The following is a 27,009-nucleotide window of genomic DNA, read 5'->3' as shown; positions in this document are numbered from 1 at the left end:
TTGGAGTAGAGTATAAAGTATTGTTTTCCCTTTGTTTAGTAAATACTGTATCTGTGGCTTCCAGCTTAGATTGTAATGAAAAAAGACTGACCGTGCTTCGCAAGACGAAAAACCTCGCAAGACGAAAAGACTCGCGGAACGAATTAATTTCGTCTTGCGAGGCACCACTGTAGAATAGGAAGGATCCTCTGCACATCAGATCAATACTTTCTGTACTAAGAAAAGCAAACTGACATGGTTCTCCTGCCACACCTCCATTTTATTCCCACAACAATCCCTGTGAGGTAGGTTAGGTTGAGAGGCAGTGACTGGTCCATGGTTGCCCAGTGAGCTTCCTGGCCAAGTGGGGGATTCAAACCCTTCTTTCCCACGTCCTAGTCTGATACTCTGACCACTGTACCCAACTGGTTCTCAGTTTAATGTGCCTTCTAGGGGACTTAGAGGAGGAGTTTTTCTTTATCAAATTTATATCCCGCCTTTCATCATAAGTTCTCAGGGCAGTTCACAGAGTAAAATACTGGGTTAAAACTCAGTAAAACAATAGAGCAAAACAATACCCAACCCACTTCCCACAGACAGATTTTAAACGGCCAAAGGCCTGGTTTGAAGAGGAATGTTTTCACCTGGCACCATAGCTGTCAACTTACAGATTTGAAAATAAGGGATCAGCAGCCTCGAAAATAAGGGATCAGCAGCCAAAATAAGGGATTTTAGTCAACCAGCAGTCAAACGAAGCCTCAAGCGGTGGTTCCCACAGCGCAGCAACCCAGCAAAGGGGATGCAGCAAGGAAAACCACCGTCAGCTCTCCGCTGGGAAGTGCTGATCAAAGGCGAGTCCCCAGGCAATGCAGCCAATTTGATCGGCACAAGGCATGCAAGCTCCACCACCCAGTCGTTCTTAGACTCCTTATTGGGTGAGCAACGCAGCCAAGCAACACAGTTGGAGCCTCCCTCCTCCCTGGCCGACCGGCAGGGAGGGAGGGAGAGGAGCTGCTTCCTTTGAAACCCAGGAAATTTAAGGGACATCATCAATAAGGGACAGCAGCGGGAAACGGCGCTGGGATAAGGGACTCTCCCGCCATTTAAGGGACGCTTGACAGCTATGCCTGGCACCACAAAATATATAATGAATTCCCCAGGCGGATCTCCCTGGGGAGAGCATTCCACAAATGGGGAGCCACTACAAAAAAGGCCCGTTCTCATGTTGCCACTCTCCAGACCTCACATGGAAGGAGGCACACAAAGAAGGGGATTCAGATTATGAACGCCAAGTCCAGGACGGTTTAAATAGGTAGAGGTGGCCCTTTAGGTACTGCAGCCCTGAGCCGTTTAAGGCTTTATAGGTCAAAACCAGCACTTTGAATTGGGCTCGGACACTAATTGGCAGCCGGCGCAGTCTCACCAGGATTGGTCTAATATGCTCAAACTGTCTTTGTCCCAGTGAGCAACTTGGCTGCTGAATTGTGCACAAGCTGAAGTTTCAGAACCATCTTCTGGCAGCCCTGCCACAAGGAGGCTGCTTTAAATAAATGGACTCTGCTAGGCTGATTAGGTCACTTCCTTCCCACAGTGCCTTTTTATTTGGGGTGGTTTTCCAAGGGCTCAGAGGAAAGAACTTGATCTGCCGCTTGAGTCAGTTCATGTCAACCGCTTAACGTACAGAAGTGGTTGCCGTGGAGATCGGCTTGAGCTGCCTTCTGCATCCTCGCAGGCGCCACGCACCCAGCAGTTCAGCATCTCCATGTGGACAGGCCAGCACTTCAGCGCTGTATGAGATCTGTTCGGCCAGGCAGCCAGAAGCACACAAAAGGGAACAATTGTAGACATCTGTTCCTACTTCCTGTATTGACATTGAAATTGGGACTTGAGAATTCTGATCTAGGCAGTCCGGCAGATTTTTGTGGTTTGCAGCCAACAGTCATTGCATCTCCTTATAGGAACAGAGCAAAATACTAACCCTTTTCTTTCATTTTTACAATCCACCTTGCTATTTCTTTTTGAAATGAAAGGTGGCAAATAAATCCTTTTTCTAAAAAAATCGTTTTTATTTGATTTTACAGATATAAATTTATAACAAAACCAAATACATATCCATATAAAGAGATTTCTCGAGTCTTCTTGTCAACATTTTCAACTGCATATTATTTCATAGTCTATATTTTATATCTATCCGTATTGTCCATAGTACTTGTTACATTACAAGTGAGATTAAAATCCTGCTAATGTTTTCATCTGCTTACAGTGGTCTCCTAAATTATAAATTTCCCCCAGTAAATAAACCCTTTTATTAGTAGCAAATATTATGAGCTTTGTTGTTTACATGGCTCTTCTGCGTTTAAATTATTTGGAAGATGCTGTGCTGTAATTCAGCTGTTTTCTTTACCATATGGATAAATGCAATAGCTGTTGCAAGTAAAAAAATCCTTCTCTTTCTGGTCCCTCAGTCATTGGGGGATGGAGGGGGACAAACTTCTTTCTAATGCCAGTAGTCTATTGTTAATGTTGCAAAGTACTAATAGATGGAAGAGAGGACTTTGTGCGATCTAACTTTCTCCATGTGGCGCTCAGGAACTGAAACTGCTGCTTCATCGGTCGACGCTGCTGTACTCTCAAGGCAACACATATGGCTACGTTGATTCGTTGCTCACCATGTTAGCCATGCTGTTAAAGGTAAGCGAATTACTGCATCTCCTCTTTCACATGGCACACCTTGTCTAAAAAACCCCCTGCTAAATACATGATATTAAGTGTATATGGACATGATGACAGCTGGGAAATTGGTATTATTAATTTTAAAAGAATGTGTGCTGTGTTTGGTGACCGCCTTATAGACATTACCCCTTGTTTGGGCCCAGTTTCTTTGGTTTCATGCAGCAGGAACCTGTGGATAATGTTCAACTGTTGACAGCTATCTGATTCAATTAGGTAAAGGGACCCGACCATTAGGTCCAGTCGTGACCAACTCTGGGGTTGCGGCGCTCATCTCGCTTTATTGGCCGAGGGAGCCGGCGTACAGCTTCCGGGTCATGTGGCCAGCATGACTAAGCCGCTTCTGGCGAATCAGAGCAGTGCACGAAAACACCATTTACCTTCCCACCGGAGCGGTACCTATTTATCTACTTGCACTTTGACGTGCTTTCGAACTGCTAGGTTGGCAGGAGCAGGGACCAAGCAATGGGAGCTCACCCCGTCGTGGGGGTTCGAACTGCCGACCTTCTGATCGGCAAATCCTAGGCTCTGTGGTTTAACCCACAGCGCCACCCGCGTCCCTTTTATCTGATTCAATTACACCAGTTTTATTTATTTTACATAAACCTTATTCGGCACCAGCAGAAATACTGGCACTTTTCAGCTTGAGTTTGGAATACTTTCACAAGTTAAAACGCTTGTCTGTACCTAGCCATGAAACTGACTGCAGCATGGCTATTCAACTAACTTCCAATGTGCTCAACACCTTTAGACTCTCCTTGACTGTCTTCCAGGTTGCCATGAACCGAGCTCAGGTGTGTTTAATATCTAGTTCCAAGTCTGGTGAAAGGCACCTCTATCTTATTAAAGTGTCGAGGGATAAAATATCTGACAACGATGATCAGGAAACTACTAACTGTGATGCAAAAGGTAACGGCAGTGTATGTTTGTATGTGTTTTCATTTTTAAAGAAGAGTCTTGTCCTAGAAAGCACTTTTGGCATGAAAAAATTGCCTCTTGCCTCCTCCTCCTTGTATAGTAAAAGTAGGGAATCCGACCTCTGGTATATGAGGCTAGGCTATTTCTGTCCTGTAATGTTCTGATTCTGTGTTGTTCTGGAGTTTTGCAGAGGCCTACATCTTTTAAATTGTGCATGTTTGTCAGATGTATATTTCTGCTCTTCAAGTGCAAGAATGGATAACTACCTGGTAGTTCTGTCAACTGGGTTGGATGCCATTGCGAAGAAGGTTTTCTTCTTATTGACAAGCACGTTATGGAAACAATTGCCTATAGATTATTTCTGCCAACAGTAGGCTTGTCTCCTTCAAATAGTTTTATTTGTAGCTTTTATCGCCTTAGGTTTTATTTTTGTTTTCCGCCCTGAGAATTGTCGTACTGAATGATGAGCTCTTGATGTTCTGAATGGATTAAGATATTGCTTATAATTCTATTGCAGCAATATTTGTGGTGCTTACAAGTGTGCTGACGAAAGACGACTGGTGGAGCCTCCTTCTGAAGGCAATCTACGCTTTGTGCGATCTTTCTCGCTACAAGGAAGCAGAACTCCTAGTAGACTCCTCGCTGGAATACTATTCCTTCTATGACGACAGGCAGAAGCGTAAAGAACTGGAATACTTTGGTCTCTCGGCTGCAATCCTGGACAAGAATTTCCGAAAAGCTTACAATTACATCAGGTGAGTCGCTCTGAAGGGCTTCATTGGGCTGGAGGTTGACTGCACAAATAGCACTGCCTGTCTAGCATGCATCTGAACCAGACTCTTGCATTTAGTGATTAAAGAACGATTCCTTTGGTCACTGTGTGCAGTCTGACTGGTGTTTGCTTCCTCCATAGGATAATGGTCATGGAACATGTCAACAAACCTCAGCTTTGGAATATCTTCAACCAAATCACCATGCACTCGCAAGATGTGCGGCACCATCGCTTCTGCCTTCGGTTGATGCTGAAGAACCCTGACAATCATGCGCTCTGCGTCTTGAACGGCCACAATGCCTTCGTGTCGGGTAGCTTCAAGCATGCTCTTGGTAAGAGAACATTAGTATTGCTTGATAAACATCACAAATGCAACCTCTGATGGAAGTGTGTGATGTTGAACTTCTCCACCCTTCCTTTTGAATGCAGTGTTTCTCAAACTTGGTTCCCCAGACATGGTTGGACTACAACTCCCATCATCCATCCCTAGCTAGCAGGGTTGATCCAAGTGGTCAGGGTTGATCGAGGTTCTAGTCCAATGGTCAGCAGACTTTTTCAGCAGGGGGCCGGTCCACTGTCCCTCTGACCTTGTGGGGGGCTGGACTATATTTTGATTTTTTTAAAAAAACAACAACGAATTCCTATGCCCCACGAATAACCCAGAGATGCATTTTAAATAAAAGCACACATTCTACTCATGTAAGAACACCAGGCAGGCCCCACAAATAACCCAGAGATGCATTTTAAATAAAAGGACACATTCTACTCATGTAAAAACAGGCTGATTCTCGGACCGTCCGCGGGCTGGATTTAGAAGGCGATGGGGCCTTCTAAACATGCCTGTCCATGTTCTAGTCCAACAAGTGCTGGGAACCGAGGTTTGACAAACAATGCTTGAGAGAGTGAGTGGGCTTAGATAATGTCCCTGATTAGGACACTGGAAGCCCTGCAGAAGGCTGCATGTCTGTGGGTATGCTCACGAAGCTCTTATCCACTCAGATCTGATGAGCATTGTCAAAACCGATTGCTTGTTAGGCAGATACCTGATAAACAAGACTCTAAACCAAAATAGCCTTTGCCATAATTAATCCGTTAGCCTTTTAAAGTGCCACACGACGCTGCGTGCTTTTGTTGCACAGCTACCCCTCTCAGTAGAGGTGAAAGGTGATGCTGGTTTGCTTTCATCATTTAGCTAAATAATTGTTAATGGACATAGTGTAAAGCAGAGCCTATATGTGTGTGTGAACATTTGTGAAGAATCTATAGGAAGTTTTTAGTAAGTAAAAAAGCACAGCAACTTATGGTCAGGAATGAAAAGGAGTTTGCTGTTACTCTTCGTAACTCACGAGCTGTGCAAGTTGAACCGTAAGCAGAATGAAGGCGTCTCCCCACTTCTGTGTGATCAGCACATGCACTGACAACAACACGTGTTGTTTTTGGCGCCCAAAGGGGGCAGGTGTGGAGGCAGAATGGGCGGCCGGGAACAGAACCCCTGCGTAAGTAGGGATTCCACTGAATCTGATGCTTGAAAAAACAGTGTAATCCACATATGTAAGAAATCCATGGTTTGGATTACAGAGCTGTTATGTTCCCTTTGCCACCTCCACCTCCTCCCTAGTAGGAGCCCTGCTGAAAAAGTTCCCCCAAAGTCAAGGGTTCCTGCTGAATAGTGGGGTGGCTAGGGAAGAGGGGGTTCAGGCAAAGGCAACTTCAGTGAGCTCTGTTCCTTATGGAAGTATCCGAAAGCCTTTTTGTTCAGCATGTGGTTTTAATAAACAGTATTTCAAAGCCATTCGCTGTTTCCTCCTAGGGCAGTACGTGCAAGCTTTCCGTAGTAATCCCAACGAGCCTCTCTATAGCCTTTGTATAGGCCTGACTTTCATCCACATGGCCTCTCAGAAGTATGTGTTAAAAAGGCACGCGCTTATAGTACAGGTGAGTTTATTTTTTTGGATTTTTATCCCACTCTTCCTCTTTTGTAGCACATGCTTGCACAGCATGTTCTCATGCTATGATGTTTTATTGAGTTTTTAATATTCTGTTAGGAGCTGCCCAGAGTCAGTCAGTCTGTCTGTCTGTCTGTCTGTCTGTCTGTCTGTCTATCTATCTATCTATCTATCTATCTATCTGCCTCTCTATCTATTTATCATGTTGAGCGGCAAGGGTTGAAATGGGTCTTATAATGGTTTCCCCTCAGTGGTGTCTGATAAAGTATAAATGCAGCTTACATTGAAGTCATTATTGATCATTTTGTTACAGTTTTACACTCACGTATGGCTATTCTGTTTAAATACTTGGTTTGCTGTGGAGAATATATGAGTTAAGTACATCGTGGCAAATAGCCTTGGACATTTTGTGTCGTTTCACCTCTATACCATTTTTCTACCACAGCTATGAGCACCCAGAATGTACCGTATTTGTTGCTCTATAAGACTCACTTTTTCCCTCCTAAAAAGTAAGGGGAAATGTGTGTGCGTCTTATGGAGCGAATGCAGGCTGCACGGCTATCCCAGAAGCCAGAACAGCAAGAGGGATTGCTGTTTTCACTGCACAGCGATCCCTCTTGCTGTTCTGGCTTCTGAAATTCAGAATATTTTTTTTCTTGTTTTCCTCCTCCAAAAACTAGGTGCGTCTTGTGGTCTGGTGTGTCTTATAGAGTAAAAAATACGGTATTTTCTGCTGGGATTTAGCAAACAGACCTTTGCGACCATAGGTCTCTTAACACACAAATTGTACTGGAAGTACTAAAAACAAACTACTGTAGGCTTCGTTTTTCTTAACTACATAATAATTTTATTCTGCCTTTTCCCCATTCAAAACCAAAACAGAATTTTCTTCCCTTATATTGATTTTATAACTCCTAAATGCCCTAAGATTAAGGCCACAGTTCTATTTTCACTTCCTTGGGAATGACTCTCATTGAACTCTGTGGGATTTACAGAATACTTAGGACTGATATGTACACCGTTTTGAATGTCAACAAAAACCTAACAAAATGTTGCTGCTGTTTAAGATTCCTAGCTTACTGCCTAAAGACTAGGTTAACATATATAGAGATGGAATGCAATCCAGTTCCAGTGAAACACTTTTTAAGTCCCACTGATTTTTAGGGGAGACGATTTGATGAATGTGAGTTTAACTCTCTCCCATTCCAGCTAACGAGAATGAAAACGTCTACGCCTTGACTGGATTGTATTCTACCTTTATACAGCTTGAAAACTATTTACCTGTTTGGATTTTTAGCCTTCTCTGAGTGGAATAGCTGACAGAACAAAAGACTGTACATTATATCAAACTCTGGTCACTAAATCCTCACTCTGAGTTCTTGCTGGTATGAGCAAAGGATTTTAAATGTTGCTGTGCAAGGCTGTTCTACTGCTTGTCTGTCACCTTGGCAGAGGAGTGTGTATTTTGCCTTCTCTTGTGTTTTCTTTAATCCAGTTCTCTTTGTTCCGCTGGTCTCTTACATTTGGATGTGGCTGGCCCACCCTTCTGGATTTAAGTCTGAAATCACAGCGATCAATCCTATTCTGGATGTAATTCTCCCAGCAGAATGAGCACTATTCAGTGCTCATGGGGAACAAGATACGTATTTTTCGCTCTATAGGACGCACCTGACCATAGGACACACCTTGTTTTAGAGGGGGAGAACAAGAAAAAAAAATTCTCCCCCTCTCTGCTCAGCGCCCCTTCAGCGAAGCGGCAGGAGAAACGGAGCCCCTTCCATTTCTCCTCCCGCTTCGCTGAAGGACCGCTGTGCAGCTATCCCTCTCTGCTGAAGCCAGGAGAGTCTTGCTCTCCTGGCTTCAGCAAAAGGAACCTGAAGGCTGCGGAGTGCAGCGGGACCTTCCGCTGTGCTCTGGAGGCTTCAGGCGGCTATCCATGAAGCCTGGAGAGCTCTCGCTCTCCAGGCTTCAGGGAAAGCAACGTTGCTATCACTGAAGCCAAAGAGCCTGCATTCGCTCCATAGGACGCACACACATTTCCCCTTAATTTTTGGAGGGGAAAACGTGCGTCCTAGAGAGTGAAAAATACGGTAGTTAGAACAAGATAGGCGCTCTTGGCTTCCTCGGTTACAGGGATATGCTGAGATTCTTAAGAGAAAATGGGCATGTTAAAAAAGAAGGGAGACTGAACTCAAATATTGTCAAGTGAATTTGGCCTGTAATTATCATTATGGTTTTAAAGAACTCTTCCATGAGTTTTGTTCTCCTACGTCAGAAGAAATAATGTCTTGCCGGGTTTTTTTGCTTTGTTTTCCCAAACAAATTGGGACTGCAAGTACAGTTACATATTAAAATTTGTGGCAGGATGCAGAGAGAAGAAACATATGTATTGGAATTGCCGCTTTGTGGGTTTTTTCCAAAAGACCCAATAAGCAAACAAAATGATCAGAATGCAATATAAGACGGACTACAGATATAGCAGATAACATTGGGCAGGATCCAGGGTGAGGGGCTTGTGTTTTCTCTTCCTAGGGCTACAGTCAATCTGTTTTCTTCAACTCCTTATCCTTGTACTGTATGCTAGCATCTGACCAAGGCCTAGTTTTGAGAGTTGGGAGAATGGTGGACTTAAAAACAGCCATCTGCTCATCCAGAGGGAATGGCCCTGGGAATCATTTTGACTGCCATTGCAACCTGCTCTTGACTCTTTCAGATTATTTTAATTTTGGACGACATTTTTAAACAACATGGGAATGGCTGGTTTTAAAATTTCATTCTCATTCCAAGTACCTTGGTTTTGGAACAGCTTAGTTCCCGAACGTTTTGGCTCCCGAACACTGCAAACCCAGAAGTGACTTTTCTGGTTTGCGAACTGTTTTTGGAAGCCGAACATCTGACGGGGCTTCCAATTGGCTGCAGGAGCTTCCTGCAGCCAATCAGAAGCCATGCTTTGGTTTCCGAACGTTTTGGAAGCTTAACGGATTCCGTTTGACTTCCAAGGTGCGGGTGTATTCGAAGCTGGGGCAAGAAATCTTATTGGGGGGCAAAGGCGGCTCTACATTTGACTCACTGCTCCTTGTTCCTTAGAATTTCTGGTTTTCACACGAGACCTTTCTCCCTCTCCCACCTTGTACACAGGGCTTCTCGTTCCTCCAGCAATATCTGAGCCTCCGTGGTTCTTGCCAAGAATCTTTTTACAACTTAGGCCGTGGCCTTCATCAGTTGGGATTGGTACATTTGGCAATTCACTATTACCAGAAGGCACTGGAGCTTCCCCCTCTGGTCCTAGAGGTAATGTATGGAAATCTTAGCCCATTACAATTGAAACACAGACACTTGAGCCATGCCTGCAAAGTGCAGGGTTCTCCATTAATGGTTTTAGCATACTACGCTCCATTTCCTGACATTGTGGAAGGCCAAGGGAGGTAATCCAAAGTGGTACCGCTTTTAATAAGAGATGTTAATAATAATAATAATTTATTATTTATACCCCGCCCATCTGGCTGAGTTTCCCCAGTTAAAGAATTGCAAAATAAAATAAATAAATTAGAAGCTTAAAACATAATTTTGGGTGGGTAGCTAGGTTTCTTCCTTTAAAAAGCAGGGCAAGTAGTGTAAAACACCAACAATAGAGCTTTTCTAGGAAGTGTGCTTACACTCCCCAGGCAGCTAAAAATGCTACCGCCAATCCCAAGAGACAGCAAGGTTGAGATTTGTGCCCAAGGGACTCCATTCGAAATGGGTTATCGATGAATTGTGCCCCTTGATGCATTTCATGACCGGGCCAGGCCTAGTTGCCCAATCGTATTTGAAAATCATGACCATACCAAGTAAATGCAGGCAAATTCCAGCCCCCCCCCCAGCCCTGGCTTTAAAAATGGCAAACCCGCCTCCTAAAACAGCACCTAATTCTGATCATTAAGTCTTGCATAAACGTACGAGGAATTAAGACAACACCGCCCTCCATCGACAGGAAATCTATTCTTGTATGCATTGAAAAGTTGACTTTTGCATCTCACGGAAGCTGCCGAGCTTCAGTTTGCATGTTGAACTGCTTTGAGAGGAGTAGACCGCTAGTCCCATCTGGAGTGGCCTTAATGTTACTGCTGCTGGAAGGAAAGGGACAGTTGGCATTTCCTATGAAAAATCCTGTCTTTCCATTTCCCTAGGAGGTTGTACACTAAGGAGGAGCTTGCTGCTTCACACAAAGACTCAGCTATGTTGCTGGGCTTTAAAAAATAACAAGTTTGACCATCTTGACACACAGTTTCAGAGTCATCCCAGGGGTTTGCCTGCGTATATAATAAACTTTATAATTTCTCGAGAAGTGTAGCAAATTCAAAATCTGTGTTAAAAGAGAGCTGCCTACCACCACTTGCCTTCTGAAAGAGGATTGGAGACCTTTCGGAATGCGAGCTTTGGCAGGCTGGAATGTCTGTGAGAAAACTGTTGGATTGTCAAAAAATCTGAGAGAGGTATTCTTGTATGCAACGGCAGCGGCTTGTATACTTGTGGCCAAGGGATGGAAAGATCACGAGGCTCCAAAAATAACAGATTGGCAAATCAAATTACAGGAATTGGTGGAGACGGCTCAATTGACTAGCAAACTCAGGGGAAACTCAAAGCAAAAATTTGCGGAAAAATGGGATGTTCAAAAATACAATAATAGTTTTGACTCCGTGCTAGCATTCGAGTGATAAAGTAACTAAAAGGAGGTGGACGACAATTAAGGATTTATTATGTTTTCAGAATGTATTAGAAAAATTATATAGAAAGGTTTATTGTTTTGTGTACACTCAAATGTAAGATAAAATATATGCAAAGGGACTTGACAGGAAGTCAAAGTTGAAGAAAAGATTTTGGAAGATAAAAAGGGAAAAAATATTTACTTTCATTATTATCATTTTGTGTGTGGGTGTGGGTGTCTGCACATATGTGTGTTGTATGCAATGTTTGGGAGGAAATAAGACGGTAAATAACAAATAAACTAAATATTGATGTATGTAATTTTTATTTCTTAATTATATTTAGTGGTAGTATGGCTGTATTGTTTTTTGTAACATAAAATCATTCAATAAAATTAAAAAAACAAACAAAACTGCTGGATTGTCATGTATGCAATATGTGACAAGTACCCCTTTTGTTGTGCTTGTTCAGGCAAGTTGTTTTTCTTCCCTCAACTAGGGAATAGAAGCAGACCAGACGGACTTGCGAAGGGATATTGCCTTCAATTTATCGCTCATCTACCAGAGCAGTGGAAACATTAGAATGGCTCGGAAAATGCTGTACACGTACGGAATTGTGTGAGGTGGAAGCCGGCATCGAAAACTGATTGAATGAACTAAGATGGATTACTTTCCTTGCTTTCGAGGAACCTGGAAATACGCTGCTGCCTTTCATGGATCTGAGGCTTTGTGACACCGGGCAAAACTATGCTTACAGATTTCTCCAGATTGGCTGAACGTGAAGCAGCCAAGTAGATGGTGCAAGTTTTCACAAAGAGGATCCCTGCTAAAGATTGAGCAGATCTGAGGCGTGACACTGACCCCAACCTGACAGGTGTGCTGGAACGTGCAGTGTTTTTTAACATACAAATTGTGAACAGAGTAAGTCGCACATCTTAACAGCCAAGCACACGGAACGTGGGACATTTTGCTCAGAATGTACAATTGGGAGAGAGCACGAGTAAACGAAATGTGCTGGATAACCCACCAGCAAAAAGGCTTCTACCTCTTCAGTGGAAGAAGATCAGCTGCCTGCTTTCAAGGATATTTAAACATACATTAGTCCTCTGTGTCTGGAATACCCCATAATCGACGAACCTAGCGAAACCTTTGGATCCTTTTTCTGTGTGTGTGGTTGTCCAACAGTTCATTACTAAGGAGATTCTGAAGTTACTGTATTGTTTGTTTGCACCCATGTGAACTTGTCTGTGAAATCTAACCATTTTCTTGCTTTTCTGAAACCGGAGAGACAGAGATGGTTTGAACTAAAGCTATACCTGCTCACCTTGAAGTAAGACCCATTGCGACTTATTTCTGAGCAGACATATACGGGATTGTGCTGTAAGGTGCTAACTCTACCAAGCCGTGCTTGATTGCCAGTAATACTGCAAAGAAGTGTCTGTCTAGTTACCCTTCAGAAACACAATCAACAAGGCAGCCCTGTGTATAGAAGTTTTTAATATTTGATGTCTTAATGTGTTTCAGCTTGTTGGAAGCTGGCCAGAGTGGCTGGGGCAACCCAGTCAGATGGGTGGCATATAAATAATTTTTTTATTATTAAGGGTATCCGCAACCATTCCTGTGCACAGGACTGCAGTCTTAAACTATGCAGTTACAAGATATATATATATATATATATATATATTGCTCTTATAAATGAGTTATTGGCTGCTTTAAAATAATTGTGGTTCCAGAAAGGAGTTAAAGCTTGTTTGATTAAATTTATACATTACTATATTTCCAACTATATATTTCTCGTCTATGCAACATGTCGTCCTACAGGTGAGCTCACCTCATCTTCGTGTATTGCAGCTTAAAGAGGAAGAAGAGGTTGTTCAACAGGGAGAGAAACACAGACTGTTGTAGAAAACAAGAAGTATGCTTTAATTTTTAAATAGACACACGTCCCTCTTCCCTACACACACACACACACACACATCCGATTTATATATTACACAGTAGTGGTCAAAAACAAGAGGAAAGATACCAGAAGTACAGTACATTCTAGCCCATGATTTAGGGTGGCTCTGAGGCCAGTTCTGCTTGGTACCCAAGCTTCCTTTTGGAGGCCCAAGCAACTGTTCCTAGCTCTGTGAATTTGTCACCTGCCCCTTCCACTTTAACGATTCTAGACTAGAGTAATCACAGTTTGCATAATATTTCGTCACCAATGATATACTGGATTGTTTTGTGCCTTTGGGTTTGCCTTACCTAATAGTTAATGAGCAGAGCAAGGCACCCACACCTCTTGATACTCAGGGAAGAGGATAAGGTTCAGTACATAGCAGGAATAGCCAACATAGTGCTGTTCAGATGTTTTGGGCTACAGCTCCCATTATTCCTGCCCTGTCGTCCATGCCGCCTGAGGCTGCTGTGGGTTCGAGCCCACCATCCTGACGACATCATATTTGCTCCCCCTGCAAGATATAGGTGCGGACTGTTATTGTCTGAGTAGAGGGAAAGCATTTTCAGCAAGCTCTGCACTTTTATAGCAGGAGAAGATGTGCTCGCTCAAAGCTACCCTTCAACATACAAGTCCTATCCCATGGAACATGGCAAGCTGATGAAGGGAGACATAGACATTTCAGAAACCAGCATTGGTGCGTTTAAATAACCTACGACACTGCCCCGTTTTAGGATTCAGCTCTGCTATTTTTCCAAAAGTCCCCAAGGCCTTTACCTACAGAGAAGCCTATCCTGTAGCAGTTACACCCTCTGGGCTGCTTGTGCATGTATTTGGCACAAGCTTGCCCCTCACTATGTGCAGAGATGTAAAGACCCCAGGGGGAAGCATTTAGCAGGGTGGGGGGGGGGCTGTAGAAACAGTTTTTTTTAATAAAACAGTTTGAAAGTTCCCCAGAGGCGTTATAAGAATCAGAAAGCTGAACCCAAAGATTTAGAGGAGTCCTAGCTGCCAGTCAAGTTTGTGTGTGTGTATATACACTCTTTAAAAAGGACTTTTTCTTCATTCCTATAGAGCACAGCTAGTTCACACAGGAGGTCTTCCTCTGCTAGCTTCAGGAAGTAGATGGATGCTCACATAATAGGTCCAGCCTTAGGCTCTGCCTAGGTATAGCATCACCGGCAGCCTGAGAAGTGGTGTTCACAGGTACAGGATTATACCTTGCAGCCTGGAACCTCCTGGCAAAGCAGCCCTTCACTTGTTCAGCTCACTTAGATATTTCCTCTTGATGAACTGCAGGTGGTTCTTGGTCTCCCAGCGCTTCAGGCATGCCTGAGAAGGGAGCTTGGTCGGCCTTTCCTGTTGACACATAGGATGCTTAGTCAGAGCAGCAAGTAACTCACAGAACATGCAAGAGAAAATACTGATGTAAGGCGAGCAGATCAGCCTTTTAGATTGATAGGGCCAGGTCGTAACACTTGGCTAAGCCTGAAACACACACAAACCTCTTAAGATCCTCTAATCTAGTAAGCGGATGCCTTCATCTATCAGAGGAAAGTCGGTCCAGCAAGAAATATCTGGAACAGCCAGATAATCTGTTAAGTTCAGAACAGAGGTGAGTTTTCAGTGAGGGACTGTCTCTCATGGAGGATGAAGGCTGAAGGGTTTGAGGAAGAAAGCTGATAAAAGCTTCAACATCTGCAATCCTTTGCATTTGTTATGATTATTCTTCCAATTAAGGTACCAACTTCCTTCCTCTTGGAAGCCTCTATGCCTCTGGAAGGCACATGAAATGAAGGACATTGGCGGCCCACCTTAAGAAAGCTTCACCTGTTGGATTTCTTCCCCCAGACAGCTAGTATAATGAGCCATGAGTAAAAAAAGGGCGCTCTCTCATGAATTCTTCACACTGCCATTTTAAAAACGAACAAATCTTGAGGTCTCTTGGCACAGGCATAAAGATTGATTGCAACCATCTTCATAGCGCATAAAACTGATTTTTTACAGGCACTCCCAGTATACTACTACTCTCAGCAGCAGCACAAACAAGGGAACAAACCATTAGCGAGCCTGTGTCATGACACCTTTTTTGTTTGTGGAAGGTATTCCCTTACTGACCTCTTTCTCATGCTCCTCACAGAAGTATTCTCCAAGGTTCTTCTGCCTGTTTTTCACCAGTTCACGCTGCAGACTATCGAACTTAGACTTGAACCAGTGGTGAGCTTCCTCAAGGTTAGCAGTTATCTGCAGCAGGGAAGGCATTCAAACACAGTTACATTCCAACCTCATGGTCCAGGGATCCTTTGAAACAAATCACCTTGTCAAAAGGTTTTTACATCTTTGAACGTCTTTCTGTAAAGACTAATCCATCAGGTTAATTCATCATGAGGTGCCTTCCTTGCTCCCATTCATCAGTACAAGTCTGATAAGGATCAGACATATATCGTACCCCCCAAAACAGGATCGGATCCCGTTTTGTATTATTGTTATATAAAGCAAAATAAATGCTTATCATCTTTTAAGGACCCCTCTTACTGTACCTACCGAGCTCAGCCTCTTAAATATCTTGCTTGCAACTTAATTAACAAAACAATAATATCATTTATGAAAGCAAGACCATTAAATAGGTTTTGTGAAAACCAGAGTGCACATTTGTGGACACATTACAATGTTAGCACGCAAATGCGTAACTAATATTTTGTAATGTTAAGGTTAGGCATGACTGGGTAAAGTGAATATAGTTGTATGTAGAGGAGCCTAGAATACGAGAAATTGTGCACCCATCCTTTGCACAGTAAGGATTTAACAGCAGTGCTGTAATCTCAGGCACAGCTCTTAGGAATGCGTCACCTCCAGCTGATTTGCAACAACATTCATACAAGTGTGTGTGTATTTCGTGTGAATTCCCCCTCGCATGCTCAGAAGTCTCTACAGCTATCATACCGAACTCTCTTTTTCTTTGATACGGTTACACCTCTCGCTGCTCAGCTGCGATACTGTCGTGTTATACTGACACGGCAATCCCTCTCCCTCTCTTCTTCGATACTTACATGTTCTGACTCTTTGCTGGCTTCTTTCAATTTCTGTTCAGTCTCCTCTTTGCATTTCTTCAAGTGCCTGACTGTGTCTTCCAAAGCCTTGAATGTTACGGAAAAGTCAGAATGAAATCATTTGCCATTCTTCTGCAGAGCAGTTTGCTCTTAGGTCTAGATTCTTAACTGATGCCCCACACCCAACCTGGAAAACAGAAGCTCACTTCCATGGACCTCTTTGCTATGGGCTTCTTACGATGTACAGGTGAAACTCGGAAAATTAGAATATCGTGGAAAAGTTCATTTATTTCAGACTCGCCTGACCTGAACCCCATAGAGAATCTATGGGGCATTGCCAAGAGAAAGATGAGAGACATGAGACCAAGCAATGCAGAAGAGTTGAAGGCTGCTATTGAAGCTTCCTGGTCTTCCATAACACCTCAGCAGTGCCACAGGCTGATAGCATCCATGCCATGCCGCATTGAGGCAGTAATTGATGCAAAAGGGGCCCAAACCAAGTACTGAGTACATATGCATGCTTCTACTTCTCAGAGGTCCAATACTGCTCTATTTGCAATCCTTGTTTTGCTGATTTCATTTAATGTTCTAATTTTCTGAGATTGTTAATTTGGGGTTTTCATCAGCTGTACGCTATGATCATCACAATTATAACAAAGGCTTGACATATCTTGCTTTGCGTGTCATGAGTCTATCACATATAATAGTTTCACCTTTTAAGTCGAATTACTGAAATAAATGAACTTTTCCACAATATTCTACTTTTCCAAGTTTCACCTGTACAGAGCTAGGCAGCTGGGGAAGAGAGCTGATGATGGAGGCCTGAGCAGCTGCTGCCATGGAGACAAATGCCAAAATGTGCTCAGCAGCCACAACCCTTTAGCTTGGTGGGGCCGTGGGCATTACCTGACACTCTTCCTGAATCCGCTGCCTTTGCTTCTGTTCTGCGACCAGCTGGTTCTCAAGGTTTCTGTTTTCCGTTTCCATCGCTTGCTGATTTCTGGCTAGCTGCTGCATGTCGCCTTGCAGGGTTGTCAACTCAGCGACAAATTCTTTGATCCTAAGGGACTACGGCATGAAAAGAAATCAGATCCCATTATGAGGCAGACTAAGTTGCGAGATTAATAGTCAGAGGGGGAGGTGAGCCATTGCTTTGTTATCATGTTTGGATTGTGTGTTTGATTTGGAAAACCCTCCCGTGGAAAGACTGATTTATGGTGCAACTGGTCTGGGAAAATTAATGAGCAGACGCTTAGACTTTATTACGTCGGAACAGACTAAAATGGCGCCTGCCGCCCAAGCAGGACTTTTGGATCAGCGTGTGGTGATTTAAGGAGAGCCTTACAAGGTTCACACAGAAATATAATAATGTTTGGTTTAACCTGCCTGCGGAAACAACTCAGAGGTTATTAAGAAGAAAAATGATAACAACAAGAAGACTGGAAGATGGGATTTGTGAACATCAAAAGCAGCAGAAATATGAGATGATTGGACCCTCACTGAACTCGAAACATGGGAACCCCCAACAAAATTTAAAATTCGGCAAAATATTTGGACTTTATAATATGTATTGGTATAATTTGGAATAATTAATGTGATGTGATTGGATTGTTGAATGGAAAACTTAATAAAAAATATTTTTTTAAAAAAGAAATCAGATCCCGTGACCCCAGGCACGCGTTTCAATCTGGTTTCCACTCTCCCACCTGCTGCACAGAAAAGAGATTCTACCTGCTCGTGGTTTTTCTTCTGGTACTGCTGCTTCATTTCCTCCATTTGCCTCAATTCCGTTTCAATCTCCTGGAAATAAATCACAAAAGCGAATAGAGGAACGTCCCGAGAAAACGCCTTGCTTCCATGACAGAATGAAGTTATTATTAAGCGGCGCCTGCCTCTCTCCTGAAGTTTTGTTCTGATGCCATTCAACAACAGGAAGCATAGTTAAATCTCACTTGATTGAGTGAGGGGGAGGCGAGCCGTTGTTCTGTTATCATGTTTGTATTCTAAGTTCGATGGCAAATCTTCCCTGGAAAGACTGATTTATGGTGCAACTTGTCTGGGAAAATTAATGAGCAGACGCTTAGATTTTATTTCATCGGAACTGAGAAAGATGGCGCCTGCCGCCCGAGCAGGACTTTTGGATCAGCGTGTGAAGATTTATTGCAGGAGAGCCTTACAAAGTTCACACAGAAGTATATGTTTACTTTAACTCGCCTGTGGAATTAACTCAGAGGCTACAGTGGTGCCTCGCAAGACGAAATTAATCCGTTCCGCAAGTCTCTTCGTCTTGCGGTTTTTTCGTCTTGTGAAGCACGGCTATTAGCGGCTATTAATGGCTTAGCGGCTTTAAGAAAAAGGAAACAAACTCGCAAGAACTCGCAAGACGTTTCGTCTTGCGAAGCAAGCCCATAGGGAAAATCGTCTTGCGAAGCGACGCAAAAACCGAAAAATCCTTTCGTCTTGCGCGTTTTTCGTTTTGCGAGGCATTCGTCTTGCGGGGCACCACTGTATTAAGAAGAAAAAGGATAACAACAAGATCGAAAGACGGGATTGGTGAACACTAAAAGCAGCTGAAATATGAGATGACTGGACCCTTACTGAACTCGAAGCATGGGAACCCCCAACAAAAATTTATAATTTGGCAAAATATTTGGACTTTATGATATGCATTGGTATAATTTGGAACAATTAATGTGATATGATTGGATTGTTAAATGGAAAACTTAATAAAAATTATTTTTAAAAAATAAAATAAATCTCACTGGATTGTGCCCACAAATAGTAAGCCAAGGAGGGAGAGAGGCTATAGCATTGCCCTCCAAAATAAAGCAATGTTGCACAGCTGTTGTCTTGCTTCCCCTTGGACATAAAAAGTGGGACAGAGTGTTGGGCAGCAAAAAGGGTTATGAAGCAAAGGCAGATCATGGGGACAGTCAACTAAAGGCCCAGGAATTTTAAGTGCTAGCATTGACGGCCCTAAGGAAATTCCTTGTTGCACCTAGGGCTGGGCAATATCTGGTTTTCAGCTTCGTGATATATCACCAGCTAAACATTGTGATAAACCGATATATCAAAACATGTGAAATAAGGATGGAACTATGTAGAGGCATTGACTGACTTCACAGTTTTTCCCACACTGCGATTTTTGCAAAACACACACACACACACACACACGCACACACACACACACACCTTGATTCGAAATACATTGCCAGGTCAAAAATTATGAAATCAGTATCATGATACGGACTTCAAACTGGTTTGGGGCGATATATCGATATGGCACCCATCCCTAGATGCAACTTATCCTTAAATTTTCCTACTCCCTCAAAATCATTTGACAAGTGGTACCCGGTGAGAAAAGCAGGTAACCGTGGTCTGTAGTAATGAGAGTAATGATGATCCATGTTCTATTACAGTGGTACCTTGGTTTACAACCAGAATCCGTTCCGGAGGTCCGTTTGTAAACCAAAACAGGTTGTAACCCAAGGTGCGCTTTCGCCAATGGGGCCTCCCAAAAAAAATATTGTTTGTAATCCAAAAAAGGTTGCAAACCGGGACACACACCGGGTTTGACGTGTTTGTAATCCAAAACGTATGCAAACCAAGACGTATGCAAACCAAGGTACCACTGTACTTAATACTTTTAATGCAGCAATTTCTAAAAATCCAGCCACAATTGCCTATCAAACCTGCTTCTATGGATGTGGAGCGCACACCTTTTGCCTGTTTCCAAACAGCATCTATAACTGAAAAAGCCAAACTCCTGCCTCCCCGGCACTGATCCAATAAAAGACACTGACTTACCAGCTTTTATCTGTGCTGAAAATGCAAAGGAAATTTAAGAGATTACATATCAATGCAATTTAGCACTGTATAGCGCTAATCTACTTCTGCAAGAGCCAGTTGGTTTGCAGCTGCAATAGAAACTCAGCTAAGTGGAAAGCAATGAACAGGTCCTTTGAAGTCTCCAATTATCTATCTGGTATCAGGCTGATACTGAGAGGACAACTTTCAAGATGGTAGATTGCAGGCTGTGTTAAAATCATTTGCATGAACCACACACACACACCTGCAAACTGGCTCACCTTTATCCTTCCTGCATTTTGCGCATTGTTAGTCCTGGCATTGAAGTACTGCGTGATCAATGCTTTCTGTCTCTTCAGCTTCTCCTTCTGACTGGCCAGCGCTGCCTCCTGCTCGGCTACCTTTGCCCGCAGTTCCCTGTTAAGGCGTGACATTTCTCCAGATTTAGTGCAGGCCTCCTCCAGGGCTTTCTTCAGCTACAGGGCACCAAGAAAGGGCAAGTTCATGCTCACTTCAAGAAGAAGAAAAAACGGGGCTCAACACTCACTTCTAAATGACGGTTCTGCTCCCATCACCCCAAGAGCTTTCCAGGTCTTGGTTTCCTATCCTGAAGGCAATTTGTCCAGGGCTTGCTGGTGGAAAGGGGGAATATTTTCAGTCCAGGGGCCACATGAATAGGGCCAGAAGCAAACATGGGTGTGGCCAGAGGAGGCAGGACTTGGGTGAAGAGGTGTCACCCAGGGAGAGTCGCCAGACCAGGGGGGCAGGGCTTGGACAGCCATGTTTGATACATGGGCCTCAGGTTCCTCACCCCTGCTCTAGGGCTATTGTTATTTCTTTAGAGTAAGACAAGTCCCTGGTTAAATCTCCGGGTAGGCTGGATCAGGGTTTCCCAAACTTTGGTCTCCAGCTGTTTTTGGACTATAACTCCCATCATCCCTAAGCTAACAGGACCAGTGGTCAGGAATGATGGGAATTGTAGTCCAAAACCATCTGGAGACCCAAGTTTGGGGAACCCTGAGCTAGATGGACAAAAAGTCTGACCTAGTCTCAAGCTGCTGTCTATGCTCCCGTGATTTTAGCCAGCTGCAGCCTCATGAAAATTCACAGGGGTGCATATATCCATGGTGCCAAAAGGAATTGAAAAGTCTGCCATTTGAACCTTGGTTGACACCTCTATGAATGAAAATGCCACCCCAGGGAAAGAACACACATTTTATCTTCCTCTATAAAGATAAAGGTAGGCCTGAACGTTAGGTCCAGTCGCGAACGACTCTGGAGTTGTGGCGCTCATCTCGCTCTATAGGCCGAGGGAGCCAGCATTTGTCCATAGACAGCTTCCGGGTCATGTGGCCAGCATGACTAAGCCGCTTCTGGCGAACCAGAGCAGCGCACGGAAACACCGTTTGCCTTCCCGCCGGAGCGGTACCTATTTATCTACTTGCACTGGTGTGCTTTCGAACTGCTAGGTTGGCAGGAGCAGGGACCGAGCAACGGGAGCTCACCCTGTTGCGGGGATTCGAACCGCTGACCTTCCGATCGGCAAGTCCTAGGCTCTGTGGTTTAACCCACAGCGCCACCCGCGTCCCATCTTCCTCTATACACCCCCACAAAACCTAGAAAATAAAATAACTGGCTGTTAAGTCGGGGGGGGGGGGCATTGCTTCTAATCATAGCCCTCTTTGCTTCCCTAGGAGCAGTTTCCATCCAAACATTTTGCTCATGGTTGTTTAAGCAGTGGGTTGCTTTACAAACCATGAATTAACCTTGAGCTGTCTCACAAAAATTCCAGTGAATAGCTTACTTCTCCAACTTTGTTTTGTTTTCCACCTGCTCTTTCATCACGTCTCAAGAGTCAATGCTGGGTTCTCACAATTCCAAGCCACAGTTTAAACAAGCTATGGTTAGTAAGCCAACAGCAAACTGTGGCATCGAATTATTATTTTGTTGACAGTAAACAAACCAGTTACGTGTGAATACTGCCAAGCAGCCATGGTTTAACAAATGCTCAGCCACAGCTTAAGAAACAACAATTTAGCATTATGTGCAAACTAGGCTTAAAGGACGTTGGCCAAAGAGGAAAAGAAAATCAGAGCCATGGCACTTATGCTGAAATTAACTTATTATAGTAATATTGGACTCAGCTAAGCACATTTATTTATTGAGAGTTGGAAACTCATATATATGGGAAAATATTCAGTTTCTGGATAGGATAAAAGCTTTTCATTTCTTTAATATAAAGAAAATGCATTCTATTTCCTTCCTGGTATGTTTGCATTTTGTAAAAAAATAAAGGGAGAATGAAAGGAAGAACAATTCTAGGAGAATTAAAAAGAGAACACACAAAGAAAACCATCAATTTGGGTAAGAAGGTGGAAAGAAGAGTGAAGGGAAAGGAACAACATATCGAGAGAGTATGAAAAGTTGAATGTGAGGGTGGGGAGAATGATCCATGATTTAAAGCTGGCTTGGTTGGAAGCCATTAACCAGAGTTTTCCAGGTTCATACGTAACAGGAAGCAATGGCTAAGTGCTGAATCCTGGCTTGTTCAGCTACTTGCCCAAAGGGAGCCCGTGCATATCCTGGCTTACGAAGCCAGGATTTTCACCTTAGCATTTATGTGCAACCGTGACGACCGAGAAAAACTCAAAACTCTTCCACCTCCTCACACCTCAGCCGATTCCTTTTGAGCAGCCTTCTTGGTTACTTCCCGTTCAGTCTGAAGCTGTTTCTTCAGAGTCTCAAGACGATCTGCATACAACTTTACTTCCAACTTGGTTTCCTCAATTAACTGGTCCCTTTAGCAAGGCAGATGGAAATAGATTAACAGGAGGTTGCTCACTTTTTCAGGAAAGTAAAGTCTGAAAACATGCAGCACTGATGCTTCATAATAATAATAATAATAATAATAATAATAATAATAATAATTTATTTATACCCCACCCTTCCCGGTTCAAAAAGTGGGCTCAGGGCAGCTAACAACAAATTTAAAACACTTTAAAACATTTATAAAAGCACCATAAAATACAGTATAAAAACATGAATAACAATAAAATTCAAAAATCAAAAATCAATTAGATAATCCCCAGGGCTAGTTGGCTGAATTGCTCCTACTTGGGCCAGTGAGGAGGCCAGGGGAGAATTAGCTGTGGGGTCTCAGAGCGGGTGATCTTCATAAAAGGGGAGGGGGAGGGAAGAGAAGGGAAATAAAAGATCAGGCTGAATTCAAATTAAAGGCCAGGCGGAATAGCTCTGTCTTACAGGCCAGACGGAAGGAGGTTAAATCATTTTTCTTCCCTTTGCAATTCATTCCCCATCGAGACTCTGGGTTCCTCAGACAAATTTCAAAGCTGCAGACCTCCTCTGCACATTTTGGGCCCTGGCTTGCCAAGTTGATGGCTCAGCAGGTAGCAAGTTTCTACTGCCTTAAAGTCAGATCCGGACTTCAGCTGTTCAGACTGGAAAGGCAAAATCTCCTGCCTATCTAAGTCTTACCTGCATTCCATTAGTTCCTGACACTCGGCTTCTTTGCTTTCCAGTTCATCTCGAATAAGCATAAGCTTGCTTTGCAGAGCACTGTTGGTCTGCAAAGTTTGCTCTAAATTTTGGGCAAGTTTCTTGTTGTCTGCTTTGGAGGCCTCCAGAATTTTACAAAGAGCTTCCATCTTTTAGGGGGAGAAAAAGCACAGGGTAGCAATGATTCTCTTTATGAAGCATACAGTTGTGAAACAACAATTTTATTCAGAAGATTAAACAACTTATGCAGCTGTCGCTATGAATCTTAATCTGGGAATGGCTTTATGCACGGGGAAAAACCCAGTAAAATGAACAGTCGGTTGCCAAATATACATTATGCTCAAAATAATTACAGCAACTATTTACGGACAAATGAACTTTGTTCCTGCTTTGCAGGATGCAGTCCTTCCAGACATGCTATCCACGCTGAATGTATTGCTGGTTTTAGTCTATTATAGCCACTGGAAGATGCTGATTTTTACCTTAAAGCTGTGTTGAGATTGCAAGGTCATTTTGCTGTGGCATTCCTCCAGCTCTGCCTCTAGCATCAGAATTCTTTGCTGGCTTTGGGTCCTGCAAAAGGAAGCAAAGAGACGATGCGAGAGAGCACACACAAAGGCAAAGGGCGATAGGGAAGCTTCCGCCATGTTTTTTCCCATCAAAAAAGAGCCTCAACTATGACTGAATTAATTCCACTCTGCTCTTGAGGCATACACAGTTGAAAGACTCCTTGAATATTCTCAGACAATGGTTTGGTTTGCACATAATGCTAAGCCGTGGTTTGCTTAGCAAACCACATTTTAACCACGAGTTGTCCCAGACGATCCAACAAACCATAGCTTGTTCTTCAAAGTTTGCATTGTTTTCCAGCTGCTCCCTCTTCATGCCTTTGTAGTTTGCCAAGCTTCCGAGGTGGGGAGACACACCAAAGGCTAGGACTAATGCCGTAACACCAAGCCATGGTTAAAGCAAACCATGGTTCATACGTCAGCAACACACCAAGGCATCAGACTGTGGTTTCATGGTGCTGAACAAACACGTTAGGCTGCTGGGCAGGATTCACACACAGCACTAGGTTATGGTTTAATCAATTGTCATTTAGATAAGCAATGGCTTATACTGTTTTGCTTCCAAAGTAAATACTTCTTATTTTACATAAAGCATCCAAATTAATTACTCCTGGTTTTCCCAATGGCATCAGTACAAACAGCATTCAAGGTAACTGCTCCACCCTTTCCTTTTCCCAGTGTGAGAGCCAGTGTGGTGTAGTGGTTAAGAGTGGTAGTCTCGTAATCTGGGGAACCGGGTTTGCGTCTCCGCTCCTCCACATGCAGCTGCTGGGTGACCTTGGGCCAGTCACACTTCTCTGAAGTCTCTCAGCCCCACTCACCTCACAGAGTGTTTGTTGTGGGGCAGGAAGGGAAAGGAAAATGTTAGCCGCTTTGAGACTCCTTAAAGGGGGTGAAAGGCGGGATATCAAATCCAAACTCCTCCTCCTCCTCCTTCTTCTTTTCTTTTCTACAAACGTATTGAGAGACCCCTTCCAGGTCCCTTGTCTTTCTTCCATTCATTTTCAGCCTAGTCAATGGTTATCATCATTCCCTCATTTGATCTTGATCTAGCTGAAGTTAAGTACCTCTCTCACAATTTCTACCCACTCTGCAGCCAGTTTCTTATTTTTAAATGGAGACCATAAATCACACAGTGTTTCAGGGAAGACCATTCGTAAAAAAGCAGATAGTTTGAAATGATTCCCTCCTGAAATGATTCCTTCTATTATTGTCTGCAATTATCATCTCCCCCCTTATATTATCCAACTCAGTTGTTTTTTTTTAAGTTCCCACTAAATGTGTGTTTTGCTTTAAGCTTTGTTCCACCATGAACCTGGGATGCCATACAAAGCAGGCAGCCAAGTTACCTGTCCTTCTTCAGCTCAGCCACCTCAGAATCCTTGCGTCCCAGCTCAGTCTGAACCTTCTCCAGAGCCGCCTGCATTTTGTTATGAGACCCCAACACATTCTCCAACATGGCTGTCACTTTGGCATTGTCTTCCTTCGACTCTTCCAGCTTGCGTCGCAGATTCGTCATCTGAAGTACGAAAGGGGAATGCGAAAGAGCAGCGGGTCTCAATCACGATTACTTGGGATGGTATTGGGTCACAAGCGACAGCAGAGGGCCTGCTTTGCTTGCTGAAGGTCCCAGGTTCCATTCCTGACATTTCTACTTCAAGGATATTTCAGGTATCCTTGGCAAGACCTTTGAAACACTGGATGGCCAGACAAAGACCTTTACAGTCATATCTTGGATCCCAAACACCTTGCGAGTCAAATGTTTTGGCTCCCGAACGCCGCAAACCTGGAAGTAAGTGTTCCAGTTTGCAAATGTTCTTTGGAACCCAAATGTCTGACGCGGCTTCCGATTGGCTGCAGGAGCTTCCTGCAGCCAATCAGAAGCCGCAATTTGAAAGTCGAACCGACTTCCGGAACGGATTCCGTTTGACTTCCGAGGGACCACTGTACTTTGGGCTCTGAGAACGTCACCTCAATCTCCTTCACCCCCGATAATAAGCATTTATAAAATGCCTTTCCTGAAAACTGAACTGTAGCGCACAGCCAAAATCAATGGCAATGAGCCTGGCAGCTGCGTGCTGTCTGTTTGTCAAATGTTTGCATGGATAAACATACAAATTGGTCAGATTTTCTCCTCCGTCCCCGTTTTATACAGAGACATTTAATTTTTAAAAACTGGATGAGACTTATATCCCATTCTTCCTTCAAGAAGCTCTACCAAGCTCGCACAAAGTTTGCCAAGGTATTCTCCCACCCAGACACCAAAAATGAGGCCTACTTGGCTTTAACAACATTGACAGCACCGCTTCCCCTCAAATTATTGTTTGTGCTCCCATATTTGTACCTTGGTACCTCACAGACCAATATGAAAAACAAAAAATTAGGCTCAACGGCTGATTCATTTCATTCATTCCAGAGATTTCTATCCTGCCTTTCAAGACATACGTTTTCTCAAGGCAGCTCACAACAAATATAAAACAATTTTCAAATAGCAAGCATCAATATCTAAACTATTAAAAACATTTTTTTCCTAAATAGCAAGCATCAATACCTAAACTACAGTAGTACCTCAGGTTACAAACACCTTGGGTTACAAACTGCTAACCCAAAAGTAGTACCTCGGGTTAAGAACTTTACCTCAGGATGAGAACAGAAATTGTGCGCCAGCGGCACAGCGGCGGCAGGGGGCCCCATTAGCTAAAGTGGTACCTCAGGTTAAGAACGGTTTCAGGATAAGAACGGACCTCCGGAACGAATTAAGTTCGTAACCAGAAGTACTACTGTATTAAAAATTAACACAACAGCATCAATGAGATCAGCAAACCAATTCAAGGAATGACAGAATGATTTAAAATTTAAAAATGGTTTAAAACAAAGAGGATCGTTAACTGAAAATCCAGTCCATCTTCTCTCTAAACTGGCCCTGAGTGTGATTGTTTCCTCTTACACCATGTTGATTTTTTACTTCTTAGATGGGGCCAACTCTAATAATGATTCCAATCTCTAATAATGATTCTTACTCAGAAATAAGACAAGGTTTCTATTTGGGGAATTAGCACTTGAAAGGCATCCGTATCTCAGGACGGGAGTGACAG

General features: G+C 43.3%; 2 protein-coding genes across 6 annotated transcripts in view; one reads left to right on the top strand and one right to left on the bottom strand.

The window, feature by feature from the left end:
• Nucleotides 1-12,806, top strand: part of GTF3C3 (general transcription factor IIIC subunit 3) — a 37,404-nt gene extending 24,598 nt beyond the window's left edge. For both annotated transcript variants that reach the window (XM_083628245.1, XM_083628244.1), the window contains exons 12-18: nucleotides 2,569-2,670; nucleotides 3,483-3,618; nucleotides 4,145-4,382; nucleotides 4,541-4,731; nucleotides 6,210-6,334; nucleotides 9,484-9,636; nucleotides 11,530-12,806. In XM_083628245.1, coding sequence (XP_083484371.1) covers nucleotides 2,569-2,670; nucleotides 3,483-3,618; nucleotides 4,145-4,382; nucleotides 4,541-4,731; nucleotides 6,210-6,334; nucleotides 9,484-9,636; nucleotides 11,530-11,652 — 1,068 coding nt within the window. In that variant the 3' untranslated portion in view covers nucleotides 11,653-12,806. The remainder of the gene's footprint in view (nucleotides 1-2,568; nucleotides 2,671-3,482; nucleotides 3,619-4,144; nucleotides 4,383-4,540; nucleotides 4,732-6,209; nucleotides 6,335-9,483; nucleotides 9,637-11,529) is intronic.
• CCDC150 (coiled-coil domain containing 150) overlaps nucleotides 12,789-27,009 on the bottom strand; it is a 48,236-nt gene continuing 34,015 nt past the window's right edge. The window contains exons 18-28 of one of the 4 annotated variants that reach the window (XM_083627418.1): nucleotides 25,264-25,433; nucleotides 23,828-23,918; nucleotides 23,325-23,494; nucleotides 22,501-22,627; nucleotides 20,111-20,305; nucleotides 17,754-17,822; nucleotides 16,929-17,090; nucleotides 16,023-16,109; nucleotides 15,091-15,216; nucleotides 14,193-14,331; nucleotides 12,789-12,926 (exon numbers count right to left, since the gene is read on the bottom strand). In XM_083627418.1, the coding sequence (XP_083483544.1) occupies nucleotides 14,227-14,331; nucleotides 15,091-15,216; nucleotides 16,023-16,109; nucleotides 16,929-17,090; nucleotides 17,754-17,822; nucleotides 20,111-20,305; nucleotides 22,501-22,627; nucleotides 23,325-23,494; nucleotides 23,828-23,918; nucleotides 25,264-25,433 (1,302 nt within the window). In that variant the 3' untranslated portion in view covers nucleotides 12,789-12,926; nucleotides 14,193-14,226. The other 3 variants (XM_083627416.1, XM_083627417.1, XM_083627419.1) reach the window with 3 other exon arrangements.

This window comes from Podarcis filfolensis, assembly GCF_964270895.1.
Source record: "Podarcis filfolensis genome assembly, chromosome: 1".
NCBI lineage: Eukaryota > Metazoa > Chordata > Lepidosauria > Squamata > Lacertidae > Podarcis > Podarcis filfolensis.
Note: the sequence above shows the minus strand (reverse complement) of the source record. Positions and strands in the feature narration are given on the sequence as shown.